The 16,092-nt window shown below is 42.0% G+C and overlaps 1 protein-coding gene across 4 annotated transcripts; it reads left to right on the forward strand.

Moving 5' to 3' along the window:
* The first annotated feature begins 2,166 nt into the window (after positions 1-2,166).
* Positions 2,167-15,743, forward strand: PPP1R42 (protein phosphatase 1 regulatory subunit 42). Of its 4 annotated transcripts, none has more exons than XM_078600455.1 (8): positions 2,167-2,529; positions 4,090-4,239; positions 5,352-5,518; positions 7,123-7,261; positions 9,174-9,290; positions 10,257-10,374; positions 11,455-11,595; positions 14,700-15,743. In XM_078600455.1, the coding sequence occupies exons 2-8, from the start codon at positions 4,108-4,110 to the stop codon at positions 14,846-14,848; spliced, it is 963 nt and encodes a 320-aa protein (XP_078456581.1). In that variant the 5' UTR covers positions 2,167-2,529; positions 4,090-4,107; the 3' UTR covers positions 14,849-15,743. The 4 variants fall into 4 exon arrangements, with proteins under 4 accessions (XP_078456581.1, XP_078456584.1, XP_078456582.1 ...); XM_078600458.1 differs by having other exon boundaries at positions 14,703-15,743; XM_078600456.1 differs by having other exon boundaries at positions 2,174-2,534.
* The last annotated feature ends 349 nt before the right edge of the window (positions 15,744-16,092 follow it).

Raw genomic sequence — 16,092 nt, forward strand, 5'->3', positions numbered from 1 at the left:
AAAATTAGAAAAATAAAAAAGTGAATAAAACAATACAAAAATATCACGAGGTTTCGATCGCTACACAAGCGGTCGTTCCTGATGACGACCGCTTGTGTTGCGATAGAAACGTCGTGATATTTGTATTATTTTTTATTCACTTTATTTGTATTATTTTATTGTTATTATCTTTTCTATCTATGTGACTTTACCGAAATAACCATAGAATATGAATTCCTGCAGTCACTAAAGTTTTAAGTCAAAACAAAAGACAACCCAATTTTTATGGCCCACGACACGTTGCCCTGTGGTGCCCCCTGGTGGCAGTCATCAGCACTTGGCGCTCTTGTGGTGGTGAATGATGAAGCAGAAAAAATCGCCTCTAATAATTAATAATACCCTTAATAATAGGTTTTTACCATTTTTTCTGGCAACAAAACTGAAACTTTTTTTTTTACAAAAAATCATGTTTGCATTAACCACAATACCTGCAGTCAGAATGCAAACAAAAACACTCTGATAATGTATGCATTTTTATTTATTTAAAGCTTTCGTGGCTGCAGGGATTCATATTCTTGGTTCTTTCGGTAAAGTCACGTAGAAGGGAAATAATAAAATAATAAAACATATATTTTCTATTTTTATTATAATAAAAAATTTTTTTTTTATTATAATAAAATAATAAAAATATCTTTTTTATTTTATGATTTCACTTCTACATGACTTTACCGAAAGAACCAAGAATATAATGTATGCATTGTCTTTTAAATTGATTGGTCCACACCATGATGTAAATAATACCCTTCCCCCCACATACAAATATAAACTCTTTTTTCACACATCCCATCAGCCACACGGGCCTTCTGGGAGTGCATCATTTCATCATTGTTTTTATTTACATAGCATAGCAATTTTTTTTATATATAGCAATATATTGGGGGGGGGGGGGGGCATTTTGAGCATATTTGAATATTAGGGGGAATGTGCTCCCCCAATATATATTAGAATTACGGCCTTGCCTTATACATCTCAAAGGTCTGAATTTGTTTGTAATAAGGTAGGCACTGATGATAGGGGGTTGACAGCTGTGGATTTAACCTCAGGACACTGGGACCCGGCTTCCTCCCATCAAAGTTGCCACATCGGCCCTCTGACCTCTCGGGGTCAACCGGCCGTCTCAATCGCCGTGAATATTTAGGCCCGTGACTTATTGGCACCACCGTCCTCACGGTGATTATATTCTTGGTTCTTTCGGTAAAGTCACGTAGAAGGGAAATAAGAAAAAAATTCTCACGACGTTTCGATTGCAACACAAGCAATCATCATCAGGTTCTTTTATTTAAAATCTGCCACTTAAAAAAAAATATTGCTGTGTTTTTACACCTGATAATGATTGCTTGGGTTGCAATCGAAACGTCGTGATAATTTTATTTTATTATGTTTTATTTTTAGTATTTTATTATTTCCCTTCTACGTGACTTTACCGAAAGAACCAAAAATATGTCGTGAGAATTGTTTTATTTGTATCATTTAATTTTTTCCCTTCTACGTGACTTTACCGAAAGAACCAAGAATATGTCGTGAGAATTGTTTTATATTTTTATTATTTCATTTTTTCCCTTCTACGTGACTTTACCGAAAGAACCAAGAATATGTCGTGAGAATTGTTTTATATTTTTATTATTTTATTTTTTCCCTTCTACGTGACTTTACCGAAAGAACCAAGAATATGTCGTGAGAATTGTTTTATTTTTATTATTTTATTTTTTCCCTTCTACATGAACCAAGAAAATGAATCCCTGCAGTCACGAAAGCTTCAAATCGAAGGTGTACTTGTTGTTACGCTGTTTTTAAAACTGTTAATGCTAAAATAACGCGATTTAAAAGTCTCGTTTTGTTGTTGTTACACGGAGTCGCTGCGCGTCGGGTTGCTATGGTGACGCCCCGCCCCCCTGCCGGAGTGTATCAATCCGCCGGCCGGTTCACTCATTTCGTTATTGTTAAAAAAAATCCGAATGACTACCAAATAGACGAGAGCCAAATAGTTTTTTTTTCTATCAAAAAGGAATAGAATTCTTACGAATAAAGCGGCGGGGGTTGTCTTTTTCCTCGCGAGACGCTTCAAAGGTTGGAACTATTTGCGCCGCGCGGATTGGTTCGGCCGCTTGAGAAGGCGGCGCAGTGGCCGCGTCTTCGCCGGTTCAAAGTCGCGGAGACGGCGGCGGCTGCGGCGGCTTCACAACTTCGTATAACAACCCGAATATAAATTATATCGCGATAAACTACTTGCTTGTTTACACTGGATTGTTGTTGCTGCTGTTGTTGTTGCTGCTACGTGGGGCCGTTCCAGCGGCTTGTGCGAGGCGATTGGGGCTGGACTTGCGAGTGGTCTGGCAGCGTTTTCGTGGAGTTCTTCACTGTGCCCTCAGAGGCATGGGGATTCAACAGAGGAGACATGGGGGCTCAAGTTGATGTTTTGGGGATCAAGACGAGATACGAGGAGGGATAGACTCGCTTGCAAGTGCGACCTGGGTTAGCCGTGGACTCTGTGTAAGGTTCGGGGTTTTGTTTTTTTGTGGACTTTGTCGCGTCCACGAAATCCGTCCCTGAGTTCTTACAAAACCTCTCACCACCCCGTCTCTAACCCTTACTTCGTAACTCTGACTCTGTTCTCTATCCCTAAACCTATTTATAAAACTGACCTTCAGCCTTAGACCGGTATCTAAACATTTTCTAATCCCTTTGGTTATTTTGTTAAAGTGCTGGATTAGATTTGTTCCCGCCTGAGGACGACCGCTTGTGTTGTGATCGAAACGTCGTGCAGAGATTGTTTTTTTGTTTTAATTAATTTTTCTACCGACGTGGCTTTACCGAAAGAACCAAAGAGTATGGATTCCTGCAGTCGCGAAGGCTTCAAATCACGATTCTCTAATACCATTACTCAAACCCTATCGAACGCAAACTCCATAACTTTGACTCTGGCCCAAAGCTCCATAACTTTGACTCTGGCCCAAAGCTCCATAACTTTGACTAACCCAAAGCTCCATAACTTTGACTCTGACCCAAAGCTCCATAACCTTGACTCTGACCCAAAGCTCTATAACTTTGACTCTGACCCAAAACTCCATAACCTTGACTCTGACCCAAAGCTCCATAACCTTGACTCTGACCCAAAGCTCTATAACTTTGACTCTGGCCCAAAACTCCATAACCTTGACTCTGACCCAAGGCTCCATAACCTTGACTCTGACACAAAACTTCATAACTTTGACACTGACCCAAAACTCCATAACTTTGACTCTGACCCAAAACTCCATAACTCCACTTTCTCAAACCCTAACCCTCTGTACACCTAACCGGACAACCCTAACTCTCCATCACCCTGACTTCTCCCTAACCTTGTCTCTAAACCCGTCTAAAACTGTTACCAACGCCATAACCCTAGCCCTGTTACTAATCCTGCGTCTAAGCCTGCTCCTATCCTTATTTCTAAACTTTTCAATAACCTTATCCAATCTTGTCTCAAACCCTGACCTTAACCCCGTCTTATCCTTGTATAAATCCTCGTCTACAACTCCCAGTCATATTTGCCTAACACAATACACCCGTCTCGAACTTAAACGTAATTACATTCTTATAATTTACGCTCATCCTTACCATTACTTTAACACTGTCTAAATGTATCCCTGAATCTCATTAAAGTCGACCATTACCACTTAACAGTGCCGTACCTCTCAATATAACATCGTTCAATGATTGTACTGTACAGTATATGATAATTATAACACCGTAAACCCTAACCATCCCTATGCACAACATCTAATTCTAATTGCAATGCTTATCCGTAAACTCAGCTCTACCCCAAATTAAACCGTATTTACAATTTATCCCTAAACTTAACTCTTCCCCTTTCACCAACTCTAATTAGAGTCTGAACCCTAGACTGTTAATAGTTGTTTTGGTTGACCAGTTCTTAAGGTTGCACCTCTCCAGTGGGCACCTACATGATCCCCCGGCTCTCAGCCTTTTAACATCTGCGTACTTGCTCAGTGAGAGTGGTCGTCACAGTTGCTGGTGACACTTGTTCGATCACACTTCTCCCTTTGAAAGTGAGTAGGTTCCAGGACCATGGTGCGGTTGACAGCTGAGCTGATCGGCCGGAGCGAGCAACACGTGCGCAGGAGGCGGGGAGAGCCCCTGGGACTCTACCTGGGCAGACTGACGCACCTGCACCTGGGAGAGAAGGACATTGAGCATGTGGTGCTATGTCAGCAGTATTGCCACCACAGTACACGGCACCATCATCGCTGTGCTGGTCTCCGAAAAAATATTACAATTACTAAAAATTCCATCAATACCAATAACATCACCACAGACATTACCACCAATTTGTTCGCAGTTGCAACTAAGTATGACTGCCAAAACCAGAAACGTAATGACCGACATCAACGTGAATACAATCATAATCACTATCACATAGTCATTATCACTCTATCTGGTGTCCCTGTTCGAATCCAGTGGCCGCCCTGATTATTACTGTGGGTGTAATAATCATAATACACCAAACCCTTGTCCACTGCGGGGGTTACGTTCTTGAAAATAGCCGCAATTGGGAAATCCACGATCCGCAAACTCAAAGCCAAATGGGAAAACTTGGGTTTTGTTCCGGGTTCGTAATATTACACCCCCTCCGTTTGTTTTATGTTACCCTACATTTTCTACAGTGTTAAATATAACTTGTACAGTAAATGTATAGAATGGGAAAAATATTTTTTTTTAAATCCTGGGCGACTCACCTCACTGCCTCCTTACTGGATGCTGGGAACAACACGTGACCTGGTACACACACGATGGACTGCGTCAGAGAAAAATTTACCACATTTGAAAACATTACCTGCAAATGATTAAATTGGAACTTCCAAAGCAATAATCGCCCTCTACTGGCACATGAATGCCCCAGGTCACGCTTGTAAATAAGACTATTCTGGTCTCTTGATTTGTCACGTGGTTTAACAAAAATAAACTTGTACAATTGTAAGCAATAATCACCAGTAACATCAATCGCAACATTACCACCGACAAGACGACCATAATTACTGTAAGCATCAGTAATATTACAACAACCACCGACATCACTACCAACATCAATAAAACTACCACCAACATCATTATCAACATCAGCAATATTACCAAGGACATCGTTAACAGTATCACTTAACTGTGTCTCTCGCCATCACTACCAACTCCAGCAATATTACCAACTACCACAATTGGCACATCGACAACAACATTACCGCCATCCCAACAACATCACCACCATCTAACCCCCATGAGAGCGCTGCTGGCTGAAGCATGTGACGTCCGTTCTCTAGGAGGACTTGTCGGCGTGCCGCAACCTTGCCGTTCTCTACCTCTATGACAACCGGCTGAGCCGCATGCCCAACCTGGCCTTTGCAAGTCACCTGACGCACCTGTACCTGCAGAACAACGCTCTGGAGCGCATGGAAGGCCTTGTCGGCCTGCGACACCTCTCCAAACTGTATGCCGTCTGACGATAAACTTCTTACACCTCTGCATCACACTTTTCACAGAGTGTGTAGGCACAGTTAGTTATGTTCTAATCGTATTAATTGTGTCCAGGCACAAACAGCCCTTTTATCTATCCACTACCTGATGAGGGCCTCCCGACGTCGTAGATGTGGGAGCACAGAAGTATAGTAGAATAATTAATTTATCTTTACTGTTCTCTGCTAGTTAACCTGCAGCCTATAATAATAACCTTTTCTCCATGGCTGTTTCCGATCCAAGCATTATCCAGGCCTAACTTTGCTTGGTTCCTAAGAACTGATAAGATTGGCTGCATTTCAGGTGACCTCGTCATCGCCACAACACATTCTTTTAGTAATTAAAAAAGCCATAAAAAACAACCTTTCCAAGCTATACTTTTATAGGTCACAATACTGGACCATTTATCCATTTACTATAAAAGTCATTAACTTTCTCAGAAGCACACGAAGACTCATGAGGATCTTGTTTTAAATGTTTGGTGAATTGTATGTTGAGCATTTTTAAATTGGACACGAAACCGTGGCAGACCACTGTTACAACTCAGTGGGCTCACATGACATTGACTTCTCCAAGACGGAGGTTCTCTGCAAGCCATCTGGCTATCATAAGAGATTCGTTCATGAGGCGATCCACATATACAAACACAGAGACAATTTTAACCGAGAAGATGGATTCAGGCTTAGCAATCATTGGAAGGACGTAATAAACCATTTCGATACACATTAGGGTGAGTTGAATAATACATAGTGTTATATTAAAATGTATAAAGTATAGGGTGGTTTACAGCAATACAGTTTATAATTTAATGTTGGGTTTATCTATGGCAGTATATAGTACTGTATATGCTAAGAGAATAAAGTTTAGATGGAAGTATATTATATACTTCTTACGACGTAGAATTGTAATTTATTATTTGTTGTTAGTAACTCAGCTTATTGTAGAGTATAGTAAGTATCAGTTTATATTTTAGTTTTTTTTTATGTAGTTTTTTACTTTGGTTTTCTACATGGTTGTTTGGTAAATGCAGCTACATATCATTAACATTCCTTTTCTTTATTAACGCTGTTCCTTGCGCCCCCCCGTGGTGCTGTTGATCCTGCATAATGCATGGGCATAATGGGACTTTGAAACCCCTCCGCCCACCTCCTACGCATTGCCCATTGGTATGCTAAATTCCTCTTCATATGCACATTCTTTTGTTAAGGCGCTCCTCCTCGGTACACCTATATAAGCTCCTAGCTTGATAATGTCTCATTCTTCGCCTGAGGACGGCTGCTTGCGTTGTGGCCGAAACGTCGTGAGAATTGTTTTATTATGTTTTATTTTTATTATTTTATTACTTCCCTTCTACGTGACTTTACCGAAAGAACCAAGAAGATGAATCCCTGCAGTCACGAAAGCTTTAAATCGAAAAATGAAACCAGAGTACTCGGAGAAGAGTTGCACATGGGAGGGTATAAAATAAAACTCTAATCCAGTAACATTTTAATGCTTGATGAATTAAAATTATATCCGTAATGCTGTGTCCACGCTGCCACGGAGCCACTTTCAGTTTGATCCTGGCATGGACCACAGGTACCTTGGAGGCAATGCCATCTCCGTGGTGGAGGGTGTGGAGATGTTGAGCGAGCTCACGGAGCTACATGTGGAGAACCAGCACCTGCCACCTGGAGAGAAGCTGCTGTTTGATCCTCGCTGCCTGTCGACCTTGGCTGTGAGTGTCACATTGTCAAGCCCACAGTGCCACCCAGCGTTTGTGCTCTACCAAAGCTTCAAGGGCCCCCTATCGTGCAGTTGGGCGCAGGGTTGGGCTCAAGGGCCTATGCACCGACACGATCATGCCCTGGCAGCTGGAACTCCAGAACTGAGCCACCAAGCTCCCTGCTCAATCCGAATCTCACGCTGACGAGGCAGTCGCGCTGTCACGGAGTCGAAATGGAAATAAACATGCGCATCATGATGACACATCAACTTAACACCAATGTTCGTGTTCATAGTGTGTGATGCAAAATGTAGTATAGTAATTCAACTTCAGCTGTGCCCACGTTAAACTTAATAAAAAAAAATGCATTTGTGAAGAGCACGATCCCCATCCCTCCGCCAATAACTGTGACGATGCATTTGTTTTTATCAATAAAGATTGATCAACAAATGTATTATTTTGTATATTATGGAAATAAGCAAATTATATGATGCTACGTTTAGGCTAACAGAGCAAACACAACTGTACATACAAGACAGAAAAACAATGCAAGATGGTAAAAACAAGGTGATTTTTTTAAATCTTTGAATCACATCGTGACTTTGAACCACAAGTCTTCAAATTGCCAAGGGGACAAGTCGTTCCACCTGTATGGGCCATGGTGGGTAAGGGGGAGGTGGGAGAACGTAGCGGGACAGGCTGAGCCCTTGGAGACTCCTAACTCAATGAGCGTGGGGATTCGGCCATTCCTGGGCCATTCCTGGACCGGTAGAGCCCGGTTCCCAGTGGTAGTAGACATTATGAATCATTGACGGCAGCTCAAAGTGCCAGATTTTAGCAGGCTAAAAATGTTGTCTAAGGTTTTGTAGTCTCTGGTGATACATGCAGTTAGACAAATTGATGGCTGGAACGTGAAGGCAACATGTGATAATGCGCTAGAGTGCTGGGCACCCACCTGACGAGTCTTTTTTTACGGAAAGCTGTGTGTCAGGTGGAAAAAGCACTACTGTCACATTCACCTGAATGCATCACCTGAGACCGGAATATTCGAAGCAGAATACGTAGCTCTCTTAAACATAAGCACCGCATCACTATGTCTGCCACTGCTGGCGTGTTTCTATCATTGCCAATTTTTTGCATCACGCCATCCCTAAAAAAAAGTTATGGGAAAATATTTTTGGGAATTAAATAGACGCTGCCTCAGCAATCTTATGCAGGTAGAACATATTTAATATCCGATATTTTGTCTTGATTTGCACACATTTTGTTGGAAGCAGTTTGGCTCTTTTGTGAATAGCATCATGTTCCATCAGCCCATGTTGTGATGTGTGGAATGTGATAGAGTAGGGGGAGCAGCGTGGTATAATGGTTGATGCATGGCTATGAAACCATGAACCTGAGTTCAATTTCTGGCCACGGCGAACATCAGTTGAAAGTGAGTCAAACCTGGGCTGATCAGCATGGCAAAGTATGGTTAAACAACCCTCATGATCGATACGGTGTGGGGGAGGCTATCATCCAGCAGTGGATTGACATAGGGCTGTGAGTGAGAGAATGCAATTAAAAGAATAAGAGACAATTGACCACCTACTTACACCCCCTCTCTCCCTCACTTCACACCCAGTCCCATGCCATATCCGTAATTATGGAAAAGGAGAAATCTGACTTGTCTGAAACAGACAATGGGACAAGATAGCAAACGTAGAATGTACACCTTGACAAGATCTGTTTTATATGTGTTTAGCATGGTTGTTGAAATAAATATATAGTATCAAATACAAAAAAATAAGTGGGAGTTTCTGTGGGCAATGGTCAACGTGCTGGTAATTGTTGCAGGTGCCCCTGTCACACTCAAAGCCTATTCTGGCTTTTGTCACAATTGCCACAATTGCCACTATCTCGGTCCCCTTGCCCCACATTACAGGGCAGCCTGTGTGTCCTCAACGTGAGCGGCAATGGCCTGGAGGAGCTGCAGGAGCTGACCTGCTTGAGTCACATGATGCAGTTCATGGCCTGTGAAAACCAGCTCACTGACCTGCAGGTAAATCATAATAAAAATGATAACACACAGAGCATTTCTCAGACATAAATGACCATGACTGACGCAGGGAGCCAAGCTCCAGTAATGCCCCTGCAGCTCAATGTGTAATGTAGTTATGATACTGCTGCGTTGATTTTTGTGTTTGTGCTGTATAGCTTCTGATATGTTTTCGGAATGTACGTTGTGGGAGCTTAAATTCAGTTCCTGAAGAATCGTCCTGCACGTGGAGTGAAATATTGGACATAATGTCAAACAGCATGAGGTACAACCCGAAAAGACGTCGGAGATTTATAGTCGTGATCTTTCACGTATTACCCAAGAAACCTCGCTGACGCTTCAGGGCTTATTTTCATGTTTAGTGGCCAATTGGTTTCTAAGTATTTTTTTACATGTGAGAGGTAACCAGAGTGTGCACAGAAAACTAAATTAAATAATGCTTTACTGCTGCACAGATATTTCCCCTATGATCTATTGGAGTGATCAACTAATGTTATTTAGTGCATGTTCTTTCACTAAATTATTGCAGTTGTTAATCACTAGCCTTTCACAGCAAAAATATCAACTCATTTAATGCAACCATTTTGACCAAAATGTTTGAGTTGAGATACTTTTATTCATTTGTTATAAAGTTTCAATACTACTTTACATTCGTGATTTAGTCACATTAGTTTTACATATTAAAAAGTAGAGCCATTCATCATATTCATGATTAACATTGTCTTATCACAGATTGTTTTTAATGCATAATGGGCGAACGTTCCAGGCAATGCCCTTTCCTCATAGTTGATGGCCAATGCTTTAAATATTAGATTTAAAAAAATTCAGTTATAAGGCCGTTTTAATGAGAAAAGTATTCAGTTTGTTTTATTTTACTTGTGTTCCACTGGCAACGGAAACCCATAATTTTATTTTTTATCTTGAAATGTGCGTAATTCAAAGTGAGTATTTTCTGTGAATCTGTGGCAGGATCTGGCAGACGTACTGACTTGCTGGCCCAAGCTTTGGAGGCTGGAGTTATCGGGGAACCCATTCTGCCAGAAGCCCAAGTACAGGGATCGTGTCATAACGATGAGTGCTTCCCTGGGTGAGCTGCCATTACTTGGAAAGGGGAAGCTTTCATATCAACACACCATCCTCAACATATAGAAATAATTAAATGACACGAAGCAGATTTTTTTTTAAAACACTGAGCCGTAGCAATTTTATGAATGTTTGTCCATGATTAGAATTTTTTTTAAACTCACCACATTGTAATTGAAAAATGTGTATTGTAAGATGATGTTAATCATGAAAGTGGTGATATTTGTACGTGTACACCACTGCCAATGCAGTCCTTACATGTTTTATTTGTCCACAATGATATGTTGGAAGTGTTTGTATACACGATAAATCCCATTGATGATTCATGTGTAGTGGGTTCAAGGAGACTTGGACGACGTAGTCGGAGGCACACTTATTTATTAAACGTTCCACTATATACAGGCCAAGGTATACGACACTCGAAGGGGTATCGGCCCCTTCACCCGCCTAACAGGGAGATCCCACAATCTCTGTCCCGGCTAGCCTACTCCCAGGTCCTCCACTACAGAGCTAGGGGAGGCTAGCTGATCCAGCTCTGGCCAAGCTGGGATTACGGCACCCTGAGTCCCCAGACCGGCTCTTACAAGAACATCGGCTCTGGGCTCTCGGGGCCACGCCACTGGCTTGCCCTGGTCGGTCCTTAGAAGGACGGCGATCCAGGGGAGTCCCATGGCCTATCTAGCCGGTCTTCTTTCTTTGCTGGTTTAAGCTAAACACTGAACCCCGAGCCCACCGGCTCACCGCCTTATATAGCAACTCCCCCCCACCGAGGGGTGGGGCCGTGGGGGATCCCAGCGCCGTTTTAGCCCCCCAGGCTAAACGATGCGGACGTGGATGTAAGCATCCTTCTGCGTGCGGCCATAACCACCCCTGGTGTGTTTGTTCGCCCTCCCGTAACACCTCTACACATGCACTGAACTGTCGTTTTACTTTCGTCATGAAAAATATTAACATTTTAAACATAAGATGCATTTGGATGTATTGGTGGCCGCACAGATTTCCCTTGCCTCACCTCTATGGACATTTGCAACATGGTCTCCTGAAAACCATGATGCGGCACCGTTTGTGTTGATGTATTTCCCAGACATCCTGGATGGAAAGGAGATCAAAGAGAGTGCTCGCCAATTCCTCCTCAATTGGAAGGCTTCGCGGGAGGCGAAGAGGAAAGCTCATGAACAAATGTCGACATTTGGAGAAACCAGTGGAGATCTGGTTGTGCAAACAGGTGAAGCTGCTGTGCATTGCATGTCAGCAAAGCTTTATTGTTCAGGAGATAGTTTAGGAGTACAGCAAACCCTTAATATTCGCGGGTTTCATAATATAGGTTTTGCGTATTTGTTGTAGCGCTATTTGAAATGCGCGCAGTTTTTTAAATATTGGCGGCCGTAGCACTCTACTACCCGACAAGAAGTACTGGACTGAAGTGAGGCATGGGAGCTGCGTTGACCGTGAGTCCGTGGAAAGTGCCCACGGAAAGTGCCCACGTCTGCCGCACTGTTTACAAGCGAAGTGCTTTGCTTTATAATTTTTTGGAATTATGTACTGCGTTATTGATAACCATGGCCCCTGAGCGAAGAAGAAGTGACATCTTTAAAGGTAAGTTTAAGTAATATCGTATAATATTCATGTGTTCATTGCTATTTGCACTTTTAAATGTTTATGTTCCTGATTAAAGGTAAGTTAACACAATACAATTTATTTACAGTATTTGTTAATATATACCTTCATTTTATGAATTTGTATGTATATATGTTTAACTTTTTTCGCACCATACGTAGCCAACTGTGCTAATCGAAGGTGCGTGAAACTAATGTGCTTATGCCTCCGAACACTATATTTATCATAAGCTTTAAGTATTAATATTCGCGGAATTGATTTTTGCGCTGTTCTCCAGGACCGTACCCCCGTGAATATTAAGGTTTTACTGTACTTCTGTCTTGGCAATTTAGTTGTAAAAGTTAAAATCAATCTCAGATGAGACTGTGGAAGTCGACAGTGAGGTTGGATTCACAGTGGTAATGGTGATGTTGAGCTGGGCTACATCAATTCTAGATTTGAAGCTTTCGTGACTGCAAGGATTCATATTCTTAGGTTTTTTCGGTAAAGTCACGTAGGTAAAAAACATTAAAAAGTAAAATAAAATAAAAATCACGACGTTTCGGAGGCAACACAAGCTTCCGTCTTCAGGTGGTACCGTCACAGCCACGACAGCTGTATCAAGTAAATGAGAGATTGCAGTAGCTACCACTCCGTTTATATAATGGTTGGAGAAGATTATATAAACGGAGTGGTAGCTACTGCAATCTCTCATTTACTTGATACAGCTGTCGTGGCTGTGACGGTACCACCTGAAGACGGAAGCTTGTGTTGCCTCCGAAACGTCGTGATTTTTATTTTATTTTACTTTTTAATGTTTTTTACCTACATGACTTTACCGAAAAAACCTAAGAATATGGGCTACATCATTATACAAATTAATGATGCTCGAAATTACAACTGGAGATGATTGTGCCAAGAGGGAGTAAATATATTTATAACAGCAGGTGGCTGAGGATACTATCAGCTGTGTGGTACACCATAGCTCAGGAATTTCTGAGAGGAAGACTGGTCATTGTATGCAAACATAGGAGGAGCTGTATCAGAGATAAGAGTGGGATCACGAGAGAACTTTGCCGAAGATGCCTTCATAATTATGGAGACACTTCAGGAGAATGGAGTGGTCTATGGTTTCAAAAGCATTGAAAACGTCGATGAGAACTATGAGTTAGAACGGCCCACATTCTGAAGAGATAAGAATGTCACTACCCACACATGGAAGAGTGGTCTCCGTAGATTTGCCTTGGCAGAAACCAGATTGCACTGGCATGTGGAGACCATAGAGGGAAAAGTGCAAGACTGCTGCAGTACAGCTGTCTTGGCAAAGTAGTAATACCAATTACCATTAAAACCCTAAAAATATATACTGTGTTCGTTTCTCAGTCCGCTTGTCCAGGTGAGGGTCGTGACAGTAGGCTGTTGAGTAGGGTGGTCCAGACTCCCCTTGCCCTGTACAGTATTTCCCTGAAATATATACTGGATTTCAAAAGAGACCAATATGCCATATTCTGAGTTCGTTATTGTTCAAGGTAATGGTTATGCATATTATAGTCCAGCATTTCTCAATCTGGGTCATGATCAACTGCAGGGTATCTTTGTCGTTTGAGAAGGGTTGTTACTCAGTCAAATTAGAAAAAATGAAGGCATCTGTTTAATAAGGGGCCATCAATTTAGTGCATACGCATGGGGGGGGGTTAATCAAAATGCGTACGCTTGCGTATGGGGGGTCTACTGACAATGTATGCATAGGAAACAGAGAGGGGGGGGGGTGAAGCCTCGATAATAATTTGTCTACATTGGCCTTCAAATGAGTTAGATAGTCTGGCGGAGGACTATCTCTTTGCTTAAACACGTTAATATTATTAACCCATGATCGTTTCTGCATGGATTAAATATCGGCCGTTCTATAGGATTCGGGGGGGGGGGGGTGCGTAAAGCGTACGTACGCAGGTGGGGGGGGGGGTGTAAAAACTACGCGTGCGTACAGAGAGGGGGGGGGGGTCAAGTTCTGACAGATTGTTGCGTACGTACTAAATGGATAGCCCCTAAGTGACAAAAAAACGTTTGAGTCCATCAGCTGTCTGAATAATTAATGCTCAGACATCTTGTGTCCCAATGCTACAAGCATAGTCAGTTAACAACGCAACACCACCCATGCTCTGCAACTCGCTGCCATGGAGGATCGCTGAGTATAAAATAGGCTCTCAAATTGAAAACGGGTTTTCCTTATTTTTTATAAGAATCACATTGCAGTTATATTCTCGGTATCATAATATGAAGAAAATTCCACATTACTCTTGCAGCTAGCATTGTGCCAACTTGTATCAAGAGGATGGCATTCAGAACAGCTCTAGAAGTGGCAAACTTTTGATACACCTTGCAAAGACTGTTGCATATCGAACTGAAAATGTTAGTGTTTAAGTGGAAATAAGCCAAATCAAGTGAAAAAACTAATTTCATCTGATGAGTCTTTGCAGAGTTTTTTTTGTGACTGGGCTGAGACCATCACTTGGCGACACTTGAAAAGCCAGTTTATTCATCGGTGGCTGAAATCCAGATTCAGCGGTTCCAGCTCAGTGCTCTTGAAATGATATTAGCATGCTGAAATACCAGGCCACCTGCAAATTTTTTTTTTAATTTAAAGAATTCAACACTCATTTTTGTAGGAGAGGGGCCCCATCTGGTATGTGCGTGAGATGAGATGATCAGCATGTCTCAACGTTTCCCTTCCAGCAGGAGACACAGAAGCCAGGCGGCGCAGCATGCTGCTAGACCTACCGCAGCACTACATCTGCCCACCGCTAGCAGGGAGCGTCGTCCGTCCACGTCGGGTCACGGCCCCACCACGCAGCTACAGCCTGCCAGCCATAGGCAACAACTAAACATTTAGTGTGTCAGCCATCAGCAGCAGCAACTAAACCAGTGGTTCTTAACCTGGGTTCGATCGAACCCCAGGGGTTCGGTGAGTCAGTCTCAGGGGTTCGGCGGAGGTTAAGACACACACCTGACTCATATGATTGTGCACCAGTAAAACATATACCTATGTTTTGAATTTGAAAAAATAATTTTATTTTTCCAATTAAGAAGGGTTCGGTGAATGCGCATATGAAACTGGTGGGGTTCAGTACCTCCAACAAGGTTAAGAACCACTGAACTAAACACACAGCCTCTCAAGTTTCGATTTAAAGCTTTCGTGACTGCAGGGATTCATCTTCTTGGTTCTTTCGGTAAAGTCACGTAGAAGGGAAGTAATAAAATAATAAAAATAAAACATAATAAAATAATTCTCACGACGTTTCGGCCACAACGCAAGCAGCCGTCCTCAGGTGAAGAACAGGTCTGTAGGCTGCTTGTGTTGTGGCCGAAAGGTCGTGAGAATTATTTTATTATGTTTTATTATTTTATTACTTCCCTTCTACGTGACTTTACCGAAAGCCTCTCAAGTCTTCAAGCAACTGGCTGCTGACCATTATCAAAAACTCAACACATTTTTTGCCAACAACTTAACACAACGTGTCAGCCATTAGCAACAACAAAGCACACACAGCAAGTCATCCAGCATGTCAGCCAATAACTAAACAGTCTGTTGTCCATAAGCAACAACGAAACTCAGTCTTTAAGTTTTCAGCAACAGCAAAATACACACACATACACCAGCAACAACACATGGCCTGGCAGCCATCAGAAGCATTTACGCACATGCACTCTGGCATCGGAGGCAGTGTATTGGTGTAATGACCAAGGTTTTAAGGATTAAAGTTTAAAACTGCTGACTTAGAAAGTTTACTGGAAGTGCTGTGATATGTGTGAGTAGTGCAGACACAATTTACTCTTATCGTTTTTGCAACTCTAGCCTGGAAAGAGAAACGTAAGGTGCACATTTTGCATTCACATTTTGACTAATCGGATGACACATCTTAATGAGTTTCTTAATTGTTTGCAATGTCAACATTGGTGTGATTTTTTTCAATACATTAGCGATGAGATTTGTGGGCAATACATGAAACTGGCCAAAGATCTCCAGGGTTAAATACGATCATTTGAATGCAGATCAAGCATGATGTGTATAAGCCATTCACTAACATTGAAAGCATACATTAAGTAAGTCTTAACATGTCTCATTAAT

Source organism: Lampetra planeri, chromosome 14 (assembly GCF_965212315.1).
Source record: "Lampetra planeri chromosome 14, kcLamPlan1.2.h2, whole genome shotgun sequence".
In the NCBI taxonomy this organism is placed as follows: Eukaryota; Metazoa; Chordata; class Hyperoartia; order Petromyzontiformes; family Petromyzontidae; genus Lampetra; species Lampetra planeri.

Coding starts and splice junctions, on each gene's coding strand:
- PPP1R42 (XM_078600455.1), top strand. CDS start 4,108: ATGGTGCGGTTGACAGCTGAGCTGATCGGCCGGAGCGAGCAACACGTG. Junction 7,262..9,173: donor GCTGCCTGTCGACCTTGGCT/GTGAGTGTCACA, acceptor CCCACATTACAG/GGCAGCCTGTGTGTCCTCAA. Junction 11,596..14,699: donor AGATCTGGTTGTGCAAACAG/GTGAAGCTGCTG, acceptor TTTCCCTTCCAG/CAGGAGACACAGAAGCCAGG.